At 36.6% G+C, this 20,648-nt stretch overlaps 1 protein-coding gene across 2 annotated transcripts in view; it reads left to right on the top strand.

Moving 5' to 3' along the window:
- Positions 1 to 20,648, top strand: part of PLA2G4A (phospholipase A2 group IVA) — a 160,069-nt gene that overhangs the window by 53,573 nt on the left and 85,848 nt on the right. For both annotated transcript variants that reach the window (XM_082613763.1, XM_082613762.1), the window contains exons 4-5: positions 17,653 to 17,801; positions 18,508 to 18,621. In XM_082613763.1, the coding sequence (XP_082469889.1) occupies positions 17,653 to 17,801; positions 18,508 to 18,621 (263 nt within the window). The remainder of the gene's footprint in view (positions 1 to 17,652; positions 17,802 to 18,507; positions 18,622 to 20,648) is intronic.

Here is a 20,648-nt window from a genome sequence, read left to right as displayed (position 1 = left end):
CAAACTTAATTTAAAAAACTTTTTTAAAGCTAAGTGATATGCCACCTTCTCATCATGTGTTAAGTAAACACTCTTTGCCAGAAATCATATACCACTACTATATTGAACAGGTGCAATTAATACCTAATGGTATTAAATTAAAAAACAGGTTAAATATTTCTTAACTTTGCAAAGAAAAGTATGCTATTAAAGTTTTTATTTCAAAGAGAAAAACTCTGCTGGTCTAAAATTTATGGGAAAACTCTTATCATGTATGTTATTTTAGTATATTTTAATATTTTAACTGTTTTCTTAAAAATAAAATTATATGACATAGAGATTGAAATGACTAGTTAAACTTAGCTGAGGTATAGCCTGAGGGGTTCTGTAAATTTTACTGATTCTTTGGAAGCACTTTTCCATTCTTACTCCTCATTTGATGTATCAGTATGTTTTTTATAAAATATTTTACATAAAATCCTAGACAAAATTATTTTAAGTTGATGTACAATGGTAGTCTAAGCCCCCAGATGCAAAATGAAATAACAGTTTTGAAATTTTAACTTTGGAAAAGAAATGTTAAAGAAATAAAACCCAGTGCTTATCCCAGCAAGGCTCCATTATTAATGTCATCAATAAATGCTGAGCATCTGCTATGTACTTAGTATTCATTCAGTGCCTTGAAGAAGTACAAAAAAAAATGAATGCAATACTTATGGTAGATAACTTTACTGAGTGCCTGTTTCGTACCAGCAAGGAAGCATGGCTTAATGGTTAGGACAAGGACTCTGGAACTGGCTTACTTGGATTCACATCTCCCTTCTCCTTTATTAACCATGTGAATTGGGGCAAGTTATTTAGCTTTCCTAGGTCTCAATTTCCTCAACATTAAATGTAGCATAATAATTATACCTTCCTCCTAGATTTTTTTTTAATTGAAGTATAGTTGCTTTACAATATTGTGTCCGTTTCAGATGTACAGCAAACTGATTGTTATACATACATTTATATGTTTTTTTCAGATTCTTTTCCCTTATAGGTTATTATAAAATATTGAGTATAGTTCCCTGTGCTATACAGTAGGACCTTGTTGGTTATCTATTTTATATACAGTAGCATGTATATGTTAATCCCAAACTCCTTATTTATCCCTCCTCCCTCCTATATTTTTTAAATGAGGACTAAATTAAATTATGAAGTGCTTAGAAAAGTACTTTAGGGCTTCCCTGGTGGCGCAGTGGTTGAGAGTCTGCCTGCCGATGCAGGGGACACGGGTTCGTGCCCCGGTCCGGGAAGATCCCACATGCTGAGGAGCGGCTAGGTCCCTGAGCCATGGCCGCTGAGCCTGTGCGTCCGGAGCCTGTGCTCCTCAACGGGAGAGGCCACAACAGTGAGAGGCCCACGTACCGGAAAAAAAAAAAAAAAGAAAGTACTTGATGCATAATGTACACAGTGTGTTTGTTAAATGAATAAACAAAAATGCTAAGCAGAGGTCTTAGGACTTTATATTTCATTTACTCATTTCAGTAACACTACGAGATATGTGATCTTTTTATTTTAATTTTACCAATGTAGGGATTTGTTTAAAGACATTAAATAAATAGTCCAAAATCACACAACTCTTCTGTTTTGGGGCTAGAACTCAAGCCTGTCTCACTCTGGTGTCTACTCGTGCAGCAGCTTTGCCTTTGAGCTACTTATGGTCTAGCTGGGAAGATGAAATGGGTGTAAATAACTCTTTGGAAAGTCAATCCAAGAGAGTATTTACTCAGTAATTGTGTGTTTATATTATACAGTATTACTAATTTTGAAAAGTGTTGACAATAAGCTTCTGAGAAGACTTTATAGCTTGAATGGAGACCGAGATGGGTTTTATAACTTAAGTATAGTACTAATGTATGGAATGGATGTGGGACATTTCAATTTGGAAAAACAAATAAGAAAATATTTAAAAAATGGGATTGATATAACACTTCTAATTACATTATTTAGGGAATTTGGCTAATTTTTAATGGTTTGCCTTAGGAATAAATGTCAGGTAGCAGGGATAATGCCCTGCCTTAGTGCAATGTTTCTAAACTGGGGATCAATTTTGTTCCCAGGCACATTGGGCAATAGCTGGAGACATTTTTATTTTTATATTTTATTTTATTTTATTTATTTTATTTTTTGGCCATACTGCAAGGCATGTGGGATCTTAGTTCCCAGACCAGGGATGGAACCTGCGCCCCCTACATTGGAAGCATGGAGTCTTAACCAATGGACTGCCAGGAAAGTCCCTGGAGACATTTTTAGTTGTCACAGTTGGGGGATCCTACTGGCATCTAGTGGGTAGAGGTCACAGACAGTACCCCAGAGCAAAGGATTATCTAGCCCCAAATGTCAATAATGTCAAGGTTAAGAACTCCTGTTTTAATGAAAAAGAATTATTCTCACATAGAGTGGAATCCAAATATATAGCTAAATCCATATAGCTAAAATTAATAATATAAATAAATTAATATGTTTTATAATACTACATAAGAACTTCTGGAGAATTACTCTCTCTCCAACCTAAAGGGAGTCCAAGAAACATCCCTCAGTTATAAATCTTTAAACCATTCCAAGCAGAAATACTTATAACAGAAGTATTTTTGTTTCCTTCCAAAAAGGTATCATAGAGATTTAAGTAAAAGGGCAATGCAGGCAACAACAAAATTTTCTGTTCTGTTTTAGATCTGCATTTAACTTTCTTTGGGTCATTTTCCATGTATCTTTCTCTGTTCTCTCATGAATATCAACATTCTTTATAATAAGTCACTTTTACTGTATGCTGGGTGGTAGCCCGCTTCATTACTGTAGTAAGTCAATTGTTAGTACAAAATGTACCAAGTCGATTGTGAGTAGATGCTATAGACTTTCTTCCTGGCATCCATTTGGCTGACGGTACATTCTGATATCTTCATGTTCATTTACAAAAGGAAACATGTGACACTGAGAAAATACCAGGCTAGATCAGAGGCTGTGAGCAAAAGGAAAATGAAAAATAGGAGGCGTTCAAACCGGAGACTCTGCCTGATAAAGGGATCCCAAAACAGTGTTAACAAAACGGCTTCATAATTTCAAATGAGGAAAAGGCATTCTATGATTGAATGCTGCCTTGGTATAAGGGTTTTACACTTCTCTCTCCAGTATATAGAGAATTACTGCCAAAGTTCTGTTTTACTAAACCACATTGAATTTTTCACTAACGTTTCCAGCTTCTGCATTTCCAGCTATTTGCAGGGACTGCCCTTCAGCACCTATAGCCATAACAATTCCAATTTTGAGCCCATTCTGGAGGGAGCAGGGGCTGCTACTCATAAATAAGTCCTTTGGCACTTTACCCTATTCCTTAGAGTTATTAAGGAAGGCACACTGGGATTTGAAGATCTGTTTGTTTGTTCATTTATTTACTTTCACATTTAGTACTTGGAAATAAAGGTTAAATACAAATGCACTTGGAAAAATATAACTGACATTGATCTATTAAATGATTGACATTGATATTTGTATATTAAAATACAAATAAATGGGGTGGGACAAAACACTAGGAAGGTTGAGACATACTAGTAAAGAGTAAAAAGAAGTTAGGGGAGAGTGTTGTGCCTATAATAAAGGTCACCTCTTCTACAGTATTGCTCAGGGCTAGTCCATCACCCATTACTTCAATAATATTTATTATGTCCCTATAATGTTTCAGACTTTGTGCTAGACTCTTGGATCCAATAGTAATTTGGAAGGATGTGGTTTCTGCTATCATGAAGTTTACAGTTTAATAGAGGCAAAAATAGGTAAGAGCTGTTAGTGTTGGTATATTTGAAAGAACAAGGAATTTGGCTTCAGAAAGACTAGGTTAAACTCCTGTTTCTAAATGACCTTGCTCAACTTACTAAATGCTCAAGGGAGTCTCAATTCCCTTACCTATGAGTTGAGAATAATAATACCTAAATCAGCAAGCTGAAGTGGAATTATTTTTATGCAGATTTACGTAGATGAGGCTACTAGGAGACATGATTGGCAGTGGCCAATTTAACCCAATAGGAAAATAGAACAACTAGTTGACTTATGAACTAGATAAGGGAAGCATAGAGAGAACATCTCATTCCACCCATCCTTTAAGTGTACAGTCTTTGGACCCTTATCTTGGATAGTCTTAGGACAAGGACAACAACTTGAATAACATTTAGTTATGAATTACTAGTGTTTAGTTATCAGCTAAAACGTCAAATGAAAACATCATGATACACATAAGTAAAAGAGAAGCAATGTTCTCTTGGACAGAACAGATACTTCTGCCACCAGTATGACTGTGCGGAATGTTTGAAATGTGTGGATTTCAGAGATCCTCCGTGGCCTGAATGTTGACTTGTGAGAACGATGTTCCAGTGCCTGGTGGAGGAGGGTCACTGATTGGAAGGAAACCCCGGGTCCGGTGGGTGAGGGGGACTTGTAGGCCTTTTATCACAAAGATTAGGCTTGCCTTTGTAGGCAGCAAGAGTCAAAAGTGTTTCACAAAGACGACTATAGCAGGATTATGTAGAGTGGCTTGCATGTGGGAGAATAAGCAACTACGAAATTATGTGAATAGTCCAGTTGAACTGGGTAAGTGATATTTTGAGAGGAATTGAGGCGCCAGCATGTTAGAGGTGAAATAGGTAAAAGCTGGAGACAGATAGGTTACAGGAACTATGAGGAAAAGAGAATGACTCTCATGTTTCTGGCTCAGGCAGCAAGAAATATGGTACCATGAAATAAAATAAGAAAGTCAGGAAAAAGAACATGTTTTTATTTTAGTTTTTTTGGTTTTGTTTTGCTTTGTTTTTCTTTTCTCTTGCATTTAGGGAAAAATTCAAAATGGATTACTTAGCAATAGATTATATATGGACATGTAATCAAGAATCTTATATTTGTCATGTTTGTACCGCTTCCTCCTTGAAGCCTTGAGGAAATGAAGGAATGCATGATGGCTACCATTTAAACCTGAATATGGTCAGCTTTAAAGGATCCGAGCATAATTATACTATAGGATTGATGTGTGCCATGTGACTTGAAGGGTGCACATCGAATATTCTTAAGACTATATAGGACTTCCCTGGTGTGCCAGTGGTTAGGACTCTGTGCTTCCGCTGCAGGGGACATGAGTTTGATACCTGGTCGGGGAACTAAGGTCCCACATGCTGCATGGTGTGGCCAAAAAAAAAAAAGACCGTATAAATAACTGATAATTCCTTTTCAAATTGGTTTTGACTACATGAGCACTAAATTTTAAAAAGTGTTCATTTCCTTCTGAAACATTCTAGTGGAGATTTGTAACAGCTATGAAAAGAAAGTCTACAATTTAGTGGCAAGTTTGGGGGGGAAAATTAAGATACAGTGAGGAAACATTTAGAGAGGTAGTTAAGGAATCAGAAAAAAAATGATACCTTGGGCACAAAAGAAGGAGATAATTTCAAAAAGGGCATTGCATATATGCCAAATCTGATGAAAATTGAGAAAAAGCTCATTGAATTTTATATTGAAGTTATGATAGGGGCATGGTGATGGCCAGGAGCTGGTGAGGGGAGGGGGTAGATATAGGGAGATGTCCATCAAAAGGTACACACTTCCAGTTATAAGAAGAGTAAGTTCTGGGGATGTAATGTACAGCATAGTGGCTATAATTAATAATACTGTATTATATTTCTGAAATTGCTAAGAGAGTAGGTCTTTTTTTTTTTAATTTATTTTTTGGCTGCATTGGGTCATAGTTGCTGCGCACAGGCCTTCTCCAGCTTCGGCAAGCAGGGGCCACTCCTCGTCATGGTGCTCGGGCTTCTCATTGTGGTGGCCTCTCTTTGTTGTGGAGCATGGGCTCTAGGTTCCTGGGCTTCAGTAGTTGTGGCACTCAGGCTCAGTAGTTGTGGCTCGTGGGCTTTAGAGCACAGGCTCAGCAGTTGTGGCGCATAGGCCCAGTTGCTCCACTGCATGTGAGATCTTCCCAGACCAGGGCTCGAACCCGTGTCCCCTGCATTGGCAGGTGGACTCTTAACCACTGCACCACCGGGGAAGTCCCAAGAGAATAGGTCTTAAATGTTCTCACCACAAAAAAGAAACGGCAATTATGTGAGGTGATGGAGGTGTTAACTAACTCTACTGTGGTAATCATTTGGCAGTAGGTAAGTGTATCAAATAATCATGTTGTATGCCTCACACTTATACAATGTGATATGTCAATTACATCTCAATAAAGCTACCAAAAAAAGTTACAATAGAGAGAATGGACTGATTATGGTAATAGAATAACACAGAGCATAGTAGGTTAGGAATTTATAAGTGATGGGATTTAGAAGCAGTAAATATAAACTGTATTTATTTTTCCAAAAGCTTTAATGGAGGAGAGGAAAGATCTTGAGGAATTGGCAGAATTAATTAAAGTTGTATTTATTTTTTAGGATAATCAATGTTTGTTTATATTTATTGGTTGAGAGGAAGTAGCCAGGCCCAAGCAAATATTTACAGATTAAATTTGGGGTTGGGGATAAATAATTGAGAAATCTCTCAGAGGAAGTGGAATAGTTTGAAACTGAGAGAAGAGCATATGGAAACTTCTTCTTCTAAGATATCAGAAAAGAACTTAAGTATGAATAAATACAATTTTCAATTATAAATATATTTTTTAAATTGTGAGGTATAGGGAAGAGAAACTGGAAGAGAACATTTAAACCTGAGTTGTCTTCTTAGATGAGGAATAGTGAGTAGTGACTTGAGAAAAGCAGTAAAAGTTTGAACAGCCATGTGGAGGATGGAAATAAAAAAGAATAGGGATTAGTATATGTTTGGTCAAGTTAACAGTTAAATGGTCATTGGACTATGCTGAAGTAACTAATAGCGGAGCATTCCTTTCTCCTAAGATCAATTTAGAAAACCCAGATTAAATTAAGTTTTAAAAATGTCTGAAGGATTGAAAATCTGCTGAGTTAACTGAGATTTGAGGGACCAGGATCTCACAGAGGAGAGAAGTCATTGAAGTAGGCCCAGTATTCTACAAGCCACTTTCCTCTCAATCCACTGTGGAATCTAGGTGGATTTGGGGGTGATGGGGATGTAAGATGTGGCCAAGCAGTGAAGAGTCAGGGAATCTACTAGAGCTTTGGCAATCTCAAAGGACTTGGGGACATAAAAACTGGATATCAGAACCAAGTCAGTTAGAATTTGAGGGACAAGAACCCTGAGAGAAGGGAAGCCTAGAGAAGCTTGCAAGTCAGTGCCTTCACCATGTGCAGGAGCCAAATTCGTAACCTGTGCAGGGCAACAGACTAAGAAGCAAATGTAAAATACGAGAAAAGCAAAGAAGAGTTATTGGCAGTCTCACAGTGCTAAGAGGGGAAAAAATTGGGTATCAGAACTGCCAAATAAAAGGGGCCTAGAAAACACCCCAGGCTCTCAGTTGAAAAGTTTTGGGTGGGAGTGAATAAGATGTAGACTAAATTTTACAAAGATTTAAGTCAATTCAATTTTTGATTAAACTGAGTAGATCCATCCCATTCACACTGCCTGCTGGAGAATAAGATGGGTCCTCTGAGGAGGTAGGTCTAGCTCCGGAACAATTTTTCATGAAAAGTTCTGGCATTCAGTCAAGAATTTCCAGGTAGACCAAAAAAGTAAGATCAAGAAAAATAAATAGATTCCCCAAGTATTGGATATGGACTTTAAAATAACTAAGATTAATATGTTCAAGAAAATAGATGGCAAGGTGGAGAATTTTACCAGGGAACCAGTTATATAGAAAAGAAGCAAATGGAAAATATGGAATTAAAAACACAATAAGTGAAAATTGAAACTCAGTAGATGGGTTTGCCATAGTTTGGAGACAGTTGAAGAGAGGGAATTAGTAAACTGAATAGGTCAGTAGAAAGTATCCAGGCTCAAATACAGAGAACAAAAAATGAAATAAAATATAGAATTAAAGCATAAGGAATATCTGGGCAAAATTTAAATAAAACACTGGGGAAGAGAAGGAGATTGGGGCACAAGTAATATTTGAAGAGATAATGGCTGAGAATTTTCTGTAACTGATAAAAATGCTGTGTTATTAACAAGGATAAGTACAAAAAATACTAATATTGTGCATATTGCAGTAAAACTGCTGAAAACTAAAGACAAAGAAAATAAATCCTAAAAGCATCCAGAGGAAAAACAATATATTCAACAAAGCAAAAGACTGAAAGTAAATTCCTCACCAGAACAGATAGAAGCCATAAGATAACAGAATGACATTTTTGAAGTGCTGAAATAAAATAACTGTCAAAATTATTCTGAAGAAGTTGAAAAAATTAGAGGACTTATACTACCTGATGTCAAGATTTATTATAAAACTATGATAATTAAGAGAGTGTGGAATTGGTGCAAGCTTAAATGAATAAACCAGAAAGTCTGGAAGTCCAGAAACATATGTATATGACTACTTGATTAATAAAATGTTTATATTGTAGTATTAGGGTTAAAGACAGCATTTCCAATAAATTATGCCGAGTTTATTGGTTTTATATATATATATATATGTACACATATATATATGTACTTATATATTTATATAAAGAATCTTCACACCTATCTCACACTTTACACAGAAATTAATTCTAATTGCATTTTAGATATAAAGGTAAACAGTAAAGCAAAGGAGATTTTTTGGAGAAGTCAGTGCAGACAATTTTATGACATTGGAATAGCTAAAGTTTTCTTAAACAAAAGGAAAAAAGCATGAATCATAAGGAAACAGGTGGATACACTGGACTATATTAAAATTAGGCATTTCTTTTTATCAAAAATATCATTAAAGTGGTGAAAAGATAAACCTCAGATTGGGAAAATATATTTGTAATATATGTGTCTCTCAAAGGACTCATATCCAGAATATGTAAAGCACTCTATAAATCAATTAAAAAAAAACAGGCAATCTAACAAAAAAAAAATGGACAAAAGACTTGAGTATGCTTTTCACTCAAGAGACTATCCAATAAAAACACATAAAGAGGGCTTCCTTGGTGGCGCAGTGGTTGAGAGTCTGCCTGCCGATGCAGGGGACACGGGTTCGTGCCCTGGTCCAGGAAGATCCCACATGCTGTGGAGCGGCTGGGCCCATGAGCCATGGCTGTTGAGCCTGCACGTCCGGAGCCTGTGCTCCGCAATGGGAGAGGCCACAACAGTGAGAGGCCCGCGTACCGTGCAAAAAAAAAAAAAAAAAAAAAAAAAAAAATACATAAAGAAATATACAACCTCATGTAGTCATCCAAGATGTGTGAATTAAATCCATACTGAGATACCATTACATATCCACCGGATGTTTAAATTACAAAACTGACTATTAAATACTAAGAATGATTGCTACCATGTAAATATTAACATCAGGGTGTACAATGGCATAATAATTCCATGTCCAAGTAATTCCATTCTTAGGAATTTCACAACAGAAACATAAAAATGTGTGTACCAAATGCCATGTACAAGAATGTTCATAGCAGCACCATTAGTAATAGCCCAAACTAGAAACAATCCATATATCTACTAACAGTGGAATGGATAAATATTTTATGGAATGCTCACACAGTGAAACAGTTTACATTAATAATTAATGAATGTGTTATTCTGCACATGCCAACATGGATGAATCTTACAAACTTAATGGTGAGCAGAATAAGCCAGACCCAGGAGTATATACTATTCTTGATTCTATTTATATAAAGATAAAAAACAGGTAAAAATATTATTTGGTGGTAGAAGGTAGGGTAGTGGTCACCCTTCTGGAAGGAGGTGAGGAAGGCTTCTGGAGTGCTGGCAATGTTCTATATCTTGATCTGGGTGGTGGTATCCTGAGTGAGTTCATTTTATGAAAATTCAACAAACTGTATGGTTACAATCATCTAATTTTTCTGCATGTATCTTATCCTTCAATAAAAATGTTACATTAAGAAAAGAACTAAACTGTTACTGAAATTCATACATTTATAGTGAGGCTAACCATCACTTTCCTAGGGTTTATACCAGCAACTCTGCTGGCATAGGGCAGGGACAGTGAAAAAGTTGGCAATCATAAAACATTTAAGTTTTTCAGCCTTTATGTTTAAAAGCTTTAAGTTCACCGTGTAATTATCATTATCACTAAATCATAAACATTTAAAGGAGTGACCACATTGGAAAATAGTATTCAGAGGCATTCTTTCAACAAATTGTCATTTAATTTTTGGTCTTACTATGGCATTCTTACTTTGGTGATAATGAAGCGGAACACTTGAATATCAGTCCATCACCTTAAATAGATTGCTAACTCACGCACCCACATATACTTTATTCTTGGATATGTTTTCATGTGGTCACTTGAAAATGTGTTTAATGGCTTAAGAGAAACAGACGTGAATTACTGGATTGTGCTTAATATAGTCCATAAGCAGAATATCCACGACGAAGTCTGTTGACTTCTCAATGCCAAAATGTTTCTACTTTACTGTGGGTGTTATACCATTGTTCTGTATTTGATTGTCATAATATACTTTAAATCCCATTTTTCAAACTTGTGTGCATAAATATCGTCTGGTCAAGTTGTTAAAAATGCAGATTTCCAAGCCGTCGCGGGAGACTGAAAATGCAGGGTGTCTGCATTTTTAATACTCCAGATGATACTGTGAAGATACTCTAGTGGACTATGTTTTGGAAAACACTGCTTTATGCTCACCATCAGTGGACCATAGCTATTCAGAATAGGATATTTTGACTGTGGATTTTGGAGGACTTTTCCTTTGGGTTTTCTTTTGCTGTATATCGCATGAATTGTAACAGGTTATGGGTCATCTCTATTTGAAACAAAGGATTTAAGTTGCTACTGAGCAAAGTGGATATAAGTAAGCAAATGGAGCATATTTAAAATCGAACTTGGAGTTCAGAAGCCACCAGCTCCTGTGATGAATCATATAATATATTACTCAGACAAAGCCAAAATGACAGATGGACCTGTTATGACTTTAGGCGGGCGCTCCTTCAGCTACTGAAATTTATAAGAAGTTTTATAACCCGGGAACTCTGAATCTATTTGTGGTGCCTCTCGTTTCATGTCTACACGCATCAGATCTTTATCCCACACCCCCAACATTTTTGTTAGTCACGAGTTAGATAAAAGGATAAGATGTAAGTCTTTACCCACACATTATATCTTTACCTTACCACCTGTTTTCGCTGGAGCTAATCAAGATGAAGCTGAATCAGTGACTCAACACCCAGTTACCCTATAGGCATTAATTCACAAAGGCATGAAATAAGTACAAAGGCGAGAAAAAAAAATTTCTTTTCCTGTGTTTCCCTTTTTTTTTTTTTTCCCTCAGTGCATTTCTAGGAACTTCTCTAAAGCATCGGGCTAAGTTTTGCTGTCAAAATGGACTGCTTTCCCCTTTCAAAGCTTCCACGCGCTACCATGCCAATGAAGATTATAGATTATGTTAAAAAAAAACTGAGCAGAGATATGTGATTATCTTAATCCAGTTTTAAAATAGCTTCTTAAAACTTCTTTTCATCCTGTGGTGTCTACCACTGCTACAGCTGTTTCTTAACTTGCAAAGATTAGCCATGATGCAGATTGCAGTATCACAGTTTACAGCTGTCAGTGGTTTTCCACTGTTTAGCACCCTTTGGTGTCTCTTATTAATGAAGCAAGAGGAGAAACTAGAAAAACCACCAGTCTTGAGAAAAATTTTAGAGTATTGACTTTTTTTTAAAGTAAAAATAAGAATCTAAAATGACAGCTTTGAACTGGATTCCAATTTTTAAAAGAAGTCTGTTGATGTTTTGGCATATAAACATAGGGTTGGCATCTTGCTGTATGGTAATTTCTTTATTATTTTGTCAGTTAGAATTTGGAAAAGCATATGACCCACTGAGAGTCCAAAATGGCTGAGAAGATGGTAATATCGCTGGTTGACTTATACCACTTCAGTTTGCTGCATCCTGTCCCTATCTGGTTCCTCCCAAGGAACTTTACTTTCTACTTTCTCTTTCTTGTTTGACCCAAGAAAACCTGTCCTTCCTCTTGTTCAAAGATTCAAATGAAGACTAAGCCTCAGAAGGCCATTTATCCACCTACGATTTGACTTTATGTGTGTGTAATAACCTGGGTGACTGAGTTATTAGTCATTGGTGGAGTGTATCTGCTTGTCTTCCATTTACTCTTGCCTCTAAAATTAGGCTATTAGCATTTGACTCACTTCCATATTTCAAATCTGCACTTTCGTGTTTGGCTCCCTATCCAAGCCAAGCCAAACTGCTTTTTTTTTTTTTCTTTTTTTGACACAATTAACAAAGGCTATGTATTCATAAACTTGCAGCAAGTGAACCTATTTGCTGTGTTTTGGCAAGACTTCCAAGGTGTTAGAAGAGCGAGTGTAAGTGCTATAGATTAAAAAGAGGAATTCCTGAGAAAATCAGTGATCTGCAAGCGTTCTATTAAGGTGAGATTTTTGGAAATGATCTTTGGTCTTTAGATACATTTGGTAGTCTTTGGCTGCAAAGGTATAAACAAGCAAGTTAGAATATTTCAATAGAGGAAGGATTGTTCTGAGTTAGAGGCAAGGACTTTTTGTGGTGGGCCATTTTTTGGAACAAGTAGGAGTCCATGGGATGCTTTTTTGTGCAAACTGTCATAATGGTCCTTAAAGGGGTGGTTCCCAGGGCAGGCAGTTCCTCAGAACAAATATAATTCCAGCTTCCACACTCACCAGCTGTGTGATCCAAGTCAAGTAACATAGATGTGCTGGCCAAACTGCTTCTTGATGGGCAGTTCCTGGCATATAGTAGGCACCCAAATATATGTTGAATGAATGAATGATGTTTACCATCTGCATGCTTCTCCTTCCTGGCACACTTTTTGTTTTCTAGATTAGCTTTTGCTTGGTTTTGTGTTTTCTAATATTTGGGGGAAAACATATAAAAGAGCATTAATCCCGTAAGAAAGAACCAGCTTCTGAGATGAGGAAGGGCTACATTTTTATTTTTCTACATTTATTGTGAAGTGCCATTGAATATTCTCTTTAAAAGCACATATCTACCTCCGCTCAAAAAAAGAAAAATATTTTTCTTTATAGTCTTCTACTACCTGCTATTCTAAACATGTAGTTATATTTGTGGTTTGAGACCCCGAGTACTGGAGACGTGGCAGAAACATGGTTAAGGAAAAGGAACAGTCATCTCTTGGTTGAGGAGTGAGTTAGGTCTCCTGGTAGCATGTCCTTCTCTTCTTTGGCCCACTTCCTCTTGCCATCCTTCCTACCAAGTCTTTTGTTTTCTAATTTTTCTTCCATGGTCCCACTGAGAGAGAAAAGCATTGAGTTAGAAATTGCTATATGTAAATGTATCAAACCAATGCATTGTATAGATTACACTTACACGATGTTATATATCAATTAGATCTCAATATGAAGAAATAAATGAAATGGGAATAACTAGCTATTTCCTCCTAAAATAAGATATCAAAAGTGTGAACAGAACATGACCTACATCAGATCAACTAGAATAATTGTTGAAAAATGCAGATCCCTTGTCCCACTACAGATCTCCTGATTATGGGCCTTATGGGATGTGGGTCAAGGGTCTGTATTTTTAATCAGAACCCTAGACATTTAGCTTTTTTCTTATCTTTTCTTATCTTTCCTTTTCTTTTCTTTTCTTTCTTTTCCCCTTCCTTCCTTCCTTCCTTCCTTCCTTCCTTCCTTCCTTCCTTCCTTCCTTCCTTTCTTTCTTGTAGGTTTATTTAGAGAGATACACATTCCATAGACACAATGAGGTCAGAAGGGCCTTGGGGGAAAACACACTCCACAGACAGAGTGTGGGCCATCTCAGAAGGCGAGAGGCCCTGAAATGTGTGGTGGTTAATTTTCCCTAGGCATGTACCTTGCACTCTCACTTTTGAGACTCCCCTGTCCTTGACCAATGATGCATAAGCTGCAAGTGGAAAAATGAACTAAAAGACAATCCCAAATGCTAATACCTCATTTGTAGATCTTCCCACTTAACAATAAAAAAGCTCACTTAAAAAATCTGATGACCACATAGAAGAGCTGTGAAGGACATTGATTACATTATTTGACCGTAACTACGGTGAAAGGACAAAGTATATTTTTAAAATTACTTTTTTAAAATATTCTTTGAAAGCCAGTCATTTAAGAACTATTATTTTTGCTTTTCCTTTGTTTTCAATTTTTGTATCTTTTTTTATTAACCTCTGCACCTCTCTCTCTTCCTCTCTTTCTTTCCATCCTTACCCCTTCCCTCCTCTTTTCTTCCTGCTTATCTCCCTTCCTCTTCTTCTCCAAAGCTCTTTTCCATCTCCTCTTTCCATAACAAGCCATACCTTATGATCACATCTTTAGCACTTAGGAGCATGATGTCACTGAGAGGATAATTGTTGCAGTCCCATCTTGCTCTGATACTTACTAGCTGTGTGATATTGGACAGATTGCTTAACATCTCTCAGTTCTTGCTGTCTCAACACTAAAAGCACTTACCTTATAGTGTTCTTGTGAGATTAGAATGAGACTCATGTATGTGAAGTACTCAACAGAGATCCTATCAGGCATCACTTGATGGTTGGTTTTTGTGGTTATGAGTTGTAATGGCCACATGTGAAAGGATGTGTTAAAGAGAAAAGTTGAGTCTTTAAGTGAGGAGACCTTAAATATTGTGATAGTTGTTAGGTTCTGAAGATATAAAGATGAGTAAGACTCGGTTCTTAACCTCAAATTGTTGACAGTCTTGTAGGAAAAGACAGATAGATGTGTAGTTTCCTTTATAAAATATAGTATATGCAATGCTGTCAGATGAAGTATTCAAAGGAGCCATTAAAAGGGAGTGAAGCAAGTCAGAAAGAGAAAAACAAATACCGTATGCTAAAGCACCTATATGGAGTCTAAAAAACAAACAAAAAAAAGGTACTGATGAACCTAGTTGCAGGGCAGGAATAAAGAGTAGACATAAAGAATGGACTTGATGACATGGGGTGGGAGGGCGAAGCTGGGGCGAAGTGAGAGTAGCATTGACATATATACACTACCGGATGTAAAATAGTTAGCTGGTGGGAAGCAGCAGCATAGCACAGGGAGATCGGTTCGGTGCTTTGCGATGACCTAGAGGGGCGGGATAGGGAGGGTGGAAGGGAGACTCAAGAGGTAGGAGATATGGGGACATGTGTATGCATATGGCTGATTTGCTTTGTTGTGCAACAGAAACTGACATGGTACTGTGAAGAAATTATACTCAAAAAAAGATATATTAACAAAAAAAGGGGGAGTAATCAATATTTCCACATTCAGGGTCAGTTGCCTTGTTGTTAAGTATGTGTATAGTGGGAGGAAATTTAAATAGCTCCATTATTTGCAGTTGTTCCTTTCTATTTAAAATGGCACCCAGACAGTATGGTACTGGCACAAAAACAGAAATATAGATCAATGGAACAGGATAGAAAGCCCAGAGATAAACCCATGCACATATGGTCACCTTATCTTTGATAAAGGAGGCAAGAATATACAGTGGAGAAAAGACAGCCTCTTCAATAAGTGGTGCTGGGAAAACTGGACAGGTACATGTAAAAGTATGAAATTAGAACACTCCCTAACACCATACACAAAAATAAACTCAAAATGGATTAAAGCCCTAAATGTAAGGCCAGACACTATCAAACTCTTAGAGGAAAACATAGGCAGAACACTCTATGACATAAATCACAGCAAGACCCTTTCTGACCCACTTCCTAGAGAAATGGAAATAAAAACAAAAATAAACAAATGGGACCAATGAAACTTAAAAGCTTTTGCACAGCAAAGGAAACCATAAACAAGACCAAAAGACAACCCTCAGATTGGGAGAAAATATTTGCAAATGAAGCAACTGACAAAGGATTAATCTCCAAAATTTACAAGCAGCTCATGCAGCTCAATATGAAAAAAACAAACAACCCAATCCAAAAATGGGCAGAAGACCTAAATAGACATTTCTCCAAAGAAGATATACAGATTGCTAGCAAACACATGAAAGAATGCTCAACATCATTAATCATTAGAGAAATGTAAATCAAATATACAATGAGATATCATCTCACACTGGTCAGAATGGCCATCATCAAAAAATCTACAAACAGTAAATGCTGGAGAGGGTGTGGAGAAAAGGGAACCCTCTTGCACTGTTGGTGGGAAAGTAAACTGATACAGCCACTATGGAGAACAGTATGGAGGTTCCTGAAAAAACTAAAAATAGAACTAACATACGACCCTGCAATCCCACTACTGGGCATATACCCTAAGGAAACCATAATTCAAAAAGAGACATGTACCAAAATGTTCATTGCAGCTCTATTTACAATAGCCAGGACATGGAAGCAACCTAAGTGTGAATCGACAGATGAATGGATAAAGAAGATGTGGCACATATATACAATGGAATATTACTCAACCATAAAAAGAAAAGAAATTGAGTTATTTGTAGTGAGGTGGATGGACCTAGAGTCTGTCATACAGAGTGAAGTAAGTCAGAAAGAGAAAAAGAAATACTGTATGCTAACGCGTATATATGGAATCTAAGGAAAAAAAGAAAAGGTCATGAAGAACCTAGGGGTAAGATGGGAATAAAGACACAGACCTACTAGAGAATGGACTTGAGGATATGGGGAGGGAGAAGGGTAAGCTGGGACAAAGTGAGGGAGTGGCATGGGCATATATACACTACCAAACGTAAAATAGATAGCTAGTGGGAAGCAGCCACATAGGACAGGGAGATCAGCTCCATGCTTTGTGACCACCTAGAGGGGTGGGATAAGGAGGGTGGGAGGGAGGGAGACACAAGAGGGAAGAGATATGGGAACATATGTATATGTATAACTGATTCACTTTGTTATAAAACAGAAACTAACACACCATTGTAAAGCAATTATACTCCAATAAAGATGTTTAAAATAAATAAATAAATAAATAAAATGGCACCCATATCATGCCCTCAGGGGATCTTTATGTGTAACAGAAAAAGCTGTCACTTCCTTGAGATGCCCACTTCCATCTTATTGAATACCACCATAATAAATAGGGAACTATTTGTTGACTACTAATGTAAATGCCTCCCTTTAGAGTTCTTCAGCGCACAAACCTGTACAACCATACAAGTCAGCCTTATAACTACAAGCAATACTTATGCCACACCGACTTTCATTATTTTGTTTGGCAAATAACACAGTAGGTTAATTTTTTTCTAATATAAACAATCATGATGATCCTGAACTCATGATCTTGTTGCCATCGTAGTCCTGGGGTGACGGTTACGCTGTTGTTAGCTGAGTGAGATTGTTATCATTGTCTAGCAGTTGGACTGAGTTGTTGATTGCAGTGACCATGCCCTCTAGGTAGACAGAGGAATTCTGAATAAAGTACCAATAAATGATTCCCTCTCACAGGACTGTTGGGAAGTGCAGGGACATAATATGTAAACAGTATATAACCTATGCCGTTCTTCTATTATATATCATTTTGTCTCAGACATTTTGAATATGTTATTGCAGATTCATTGAAAATAATCTGATAACACATATTAATAAAAACAAATTAGGAATTGATCACATTTTTCCCCCTTCTCATTTGTGTTTACTGTCTGTAGTTGACACTCCAGACCCCTATGTGGAACTTTTCATTTCCTCAACCCCTGACAGCAGGAAGAGAACAAAACACTTCAATAATGACATAAACCCTGTGTGGAATGAGACCTTTGAATTTATTTTGGATCCTAATCAGGACAATGTTTTGGAGGTAAGTGAGTCATTTGGGGACAATGAGATGGCCATTATCATGTTGAGGTTGATGCTTGAGTTTGTCCCCTCACTGCCTTCATTCTTCTCAGTTTGATGTAGTTGGAGTCCAGCTGTGCAGTATATGGTAGATGAGCTTCTAGCTACTGCACATCAAGCTATGTGAGTGTCCAGTGGGAAATACAGGAGCTAGGTGGGGCTGGGAAGAATCTGTTATCCTCCTCACATGCTTTGGAGAAAATATTCGTTCTGTTAGAAAGAGGAGGATCCAAGTACAATAGAATAAAAATATTGTCAATTGATTAGGACTTTAAAATAAATTAACTTTATTAGCTTAAAGTTCAAATAATTAGCTTTAAAATAAGTTCACATAGATCTTTTCCAAAATAGTTGCATAGATTTTCTACATTAATTTCTTTCTCATATTCCAAAAATAGCGTTTCCCTGGAGAGGGGATAAAGTTTCATTTTTCAAAGTATGATAATGTCAATCAGGAAAGTGAAAAATTAATTATTATGTTAGAAGCAAATGTGGCATTCAGACACAAAAGACATAGTATTGTTACCAGTTGAATATTGAGGATTTCAAATGACTGTTAAATATCACTTGAGAACTTTCATTTTTTAAGTGTGATGGAGATTATAGATATAATTTCCAAAGATTCCAGAAAAATTTGATACCTCTGCTCTACCTTTTACTCTCTATAGATCACGTTGATGGATGCCAATTACGTCATGGATGAAACGCTCGGGACAACAATATTTCCCATATCTTCTATGAAAGTGGGAGAGAAGAAAGAGGTTCCTTTTATTTTCAACCAAGTAAGCAGCACAACGAATTATTTTTCAACCTTATGTCAGATAAAATCTATTTAACCTGGAAAGTTGGAGCTTAATGTTTGGAAATCCTTCCTTTGCTTCCTTCCTAGTCTTTCTTCCTTTCCTTCCTTCCTTCCTTCCTTCTTTCTTTCTTTCTTTTTCTTTCTTTCTTTCTTTCTTTCTTTCTTTTCTTTCTTTTCATTCTTTTCTTAGGTTTGCTGCATTTCTGAAATTTCAATAATTTATTTAAGATTAATAAAACCCTAGAGAAATTATTTATACAGAGCAAACATTGGATTCTGAATTTTACAGGAAACTAGTGTAGTAGTTTATAGTGAGAAATGTAAGCAACTGGTAGACCAGGATTCAGAAAGCTGGTTAATGTATTACTTTCTTCTTTTTGGGAACAGCTTGGTGTTTTTGTCCCTTGGAATGATTTTCAAATCTCTCCCCTCACCCACATCTCCTTATCCCTTAACTCCTACCTCCTTTCCTAACTGTTAGCATCCCATATGACCTCTTCCTGAACCACCATGATAATTATGTGTTGTTCATTGGGACTGAATCATCTAAACTGTTCAGACTCAACTCCTGGTCAGGAAACTGGAATACTGGTTATGCATGCCTAATTACAGACCTAATACATAGTTTATATTTATTCCATGAGTATATACCTATTTAGAAACTGACTTAAGCCCAAAGGACCCTGACCAGTTCATGTAATCAGAGTGACTCAGTTGCCTTGAGGACACTCCAGTCACATACTCCCTGCTGATACCTTTAGCTGCTCCAGGAAGCATGTCTTCTATATGTTTTCTATCCAGTGCTAAGAGATACACTGCCCACATTTCTGTTTACCTCTTTTAAAGTTATTTCATTCATTCTTCTTTCAAACATTTATTGGAGTCTACCAACCATGGTGTTGTGTTCAAGGCACATAAAGAAGAATATGGTACAGGAAGCTCTTCCCTCAATTATCTTCATCTGGGGTGGAGGTGAGGTAGGGGTTGGAAAAGGAAATGAACATAGGGAGTTACATGTGATGAAAAGAAACCACTACACAGTAAGATAAGTATCAATGAGGTGTGTTCAGAGTGCAGGAGGAAGACAGAATAAAGAAAGATTACGTTGTGAGAGGAGGCCAGAGATGGCTCCATATCAGTAGATGATTTTGAGCAGGTCGAACAGTGAACATAGTGGTTAATACCTTGTCATTTGAAGACAGGTTGTTTGGTGTTTAAATCCCAGCTCTGTTTCTTACCATTTGTTTCATCCTGGGGAAATCACTTAGTTCCTCTGAATCTCAATTTGCTCATCTGTAAAGTGGAGATTATATCTCATAGGAGAATCATTATGATTACATGAGTTAGTTATATTTATATATAATATATCCATATAATTATAGAGTATAATGTATATTACACTTAAATATATTTAGATGTAATTATTTAATTATAACTTATATAATTTTATATAAAATATGATTATATATTACTTAGTTTATATATTAAGTATATAACATTACATATAAAATATATAACAATAATTGATTATAGTAATATATATACTACTCACATAGGTGTATCTTTACATACATATAATGCTTATTGCCTGGTACATATTAAGCAGTATATAAATGTTTGTGAAGAATAGAATTTCAGTAGGCAGAAAAGCAGTTATGAGCGTTCTAGTTTCTAGTAGAAACTGCAAAGGCATGGAGTTTTGAAAGAATAAAACAAGTTGGGGCATGACAAGTTACATGGCTTGGCAAGTACATATTGGTGAGCAGTGGGATAGAGAGAAGTGGCTCAATGTTATAACATCCGCAGACCTCACCTATGGCATGTTGCTAGGATTGGTTCTCAATAAACCCTTGTTGAGGGCTTCATAAGCACAATTGGCCTTTCTGAAATATAATGTTTTTTTTCTGCCCTTCAGTCTATGACACAAAGACTGATTTTAAGAGAAGATACTGTAGGAAAACATGCCTTTCCTCTCCTCCTGTCATTTCCTATGCTTAGGTGTGTAAC

The sequence above is a fragment of the Mesoplodon mirus genome (genome assembly GCF_964341445.2).
Source record: "Mesoplodon mirus genome assembly, chromosome: 3".
Taxonomy (NCBI): domain Eukaryota; kingdom Metazoa; phylum Chordata; class Mammalia; order Artiodactyla; family Ziphiidae; genus Mesoplodon; species Mesoplodon mirus.
The sequence above is the reverse complement of the archived record's forward strand: the minus strand, read 5'-3'. Positions and strand labels throughout refer to the sequence as shown.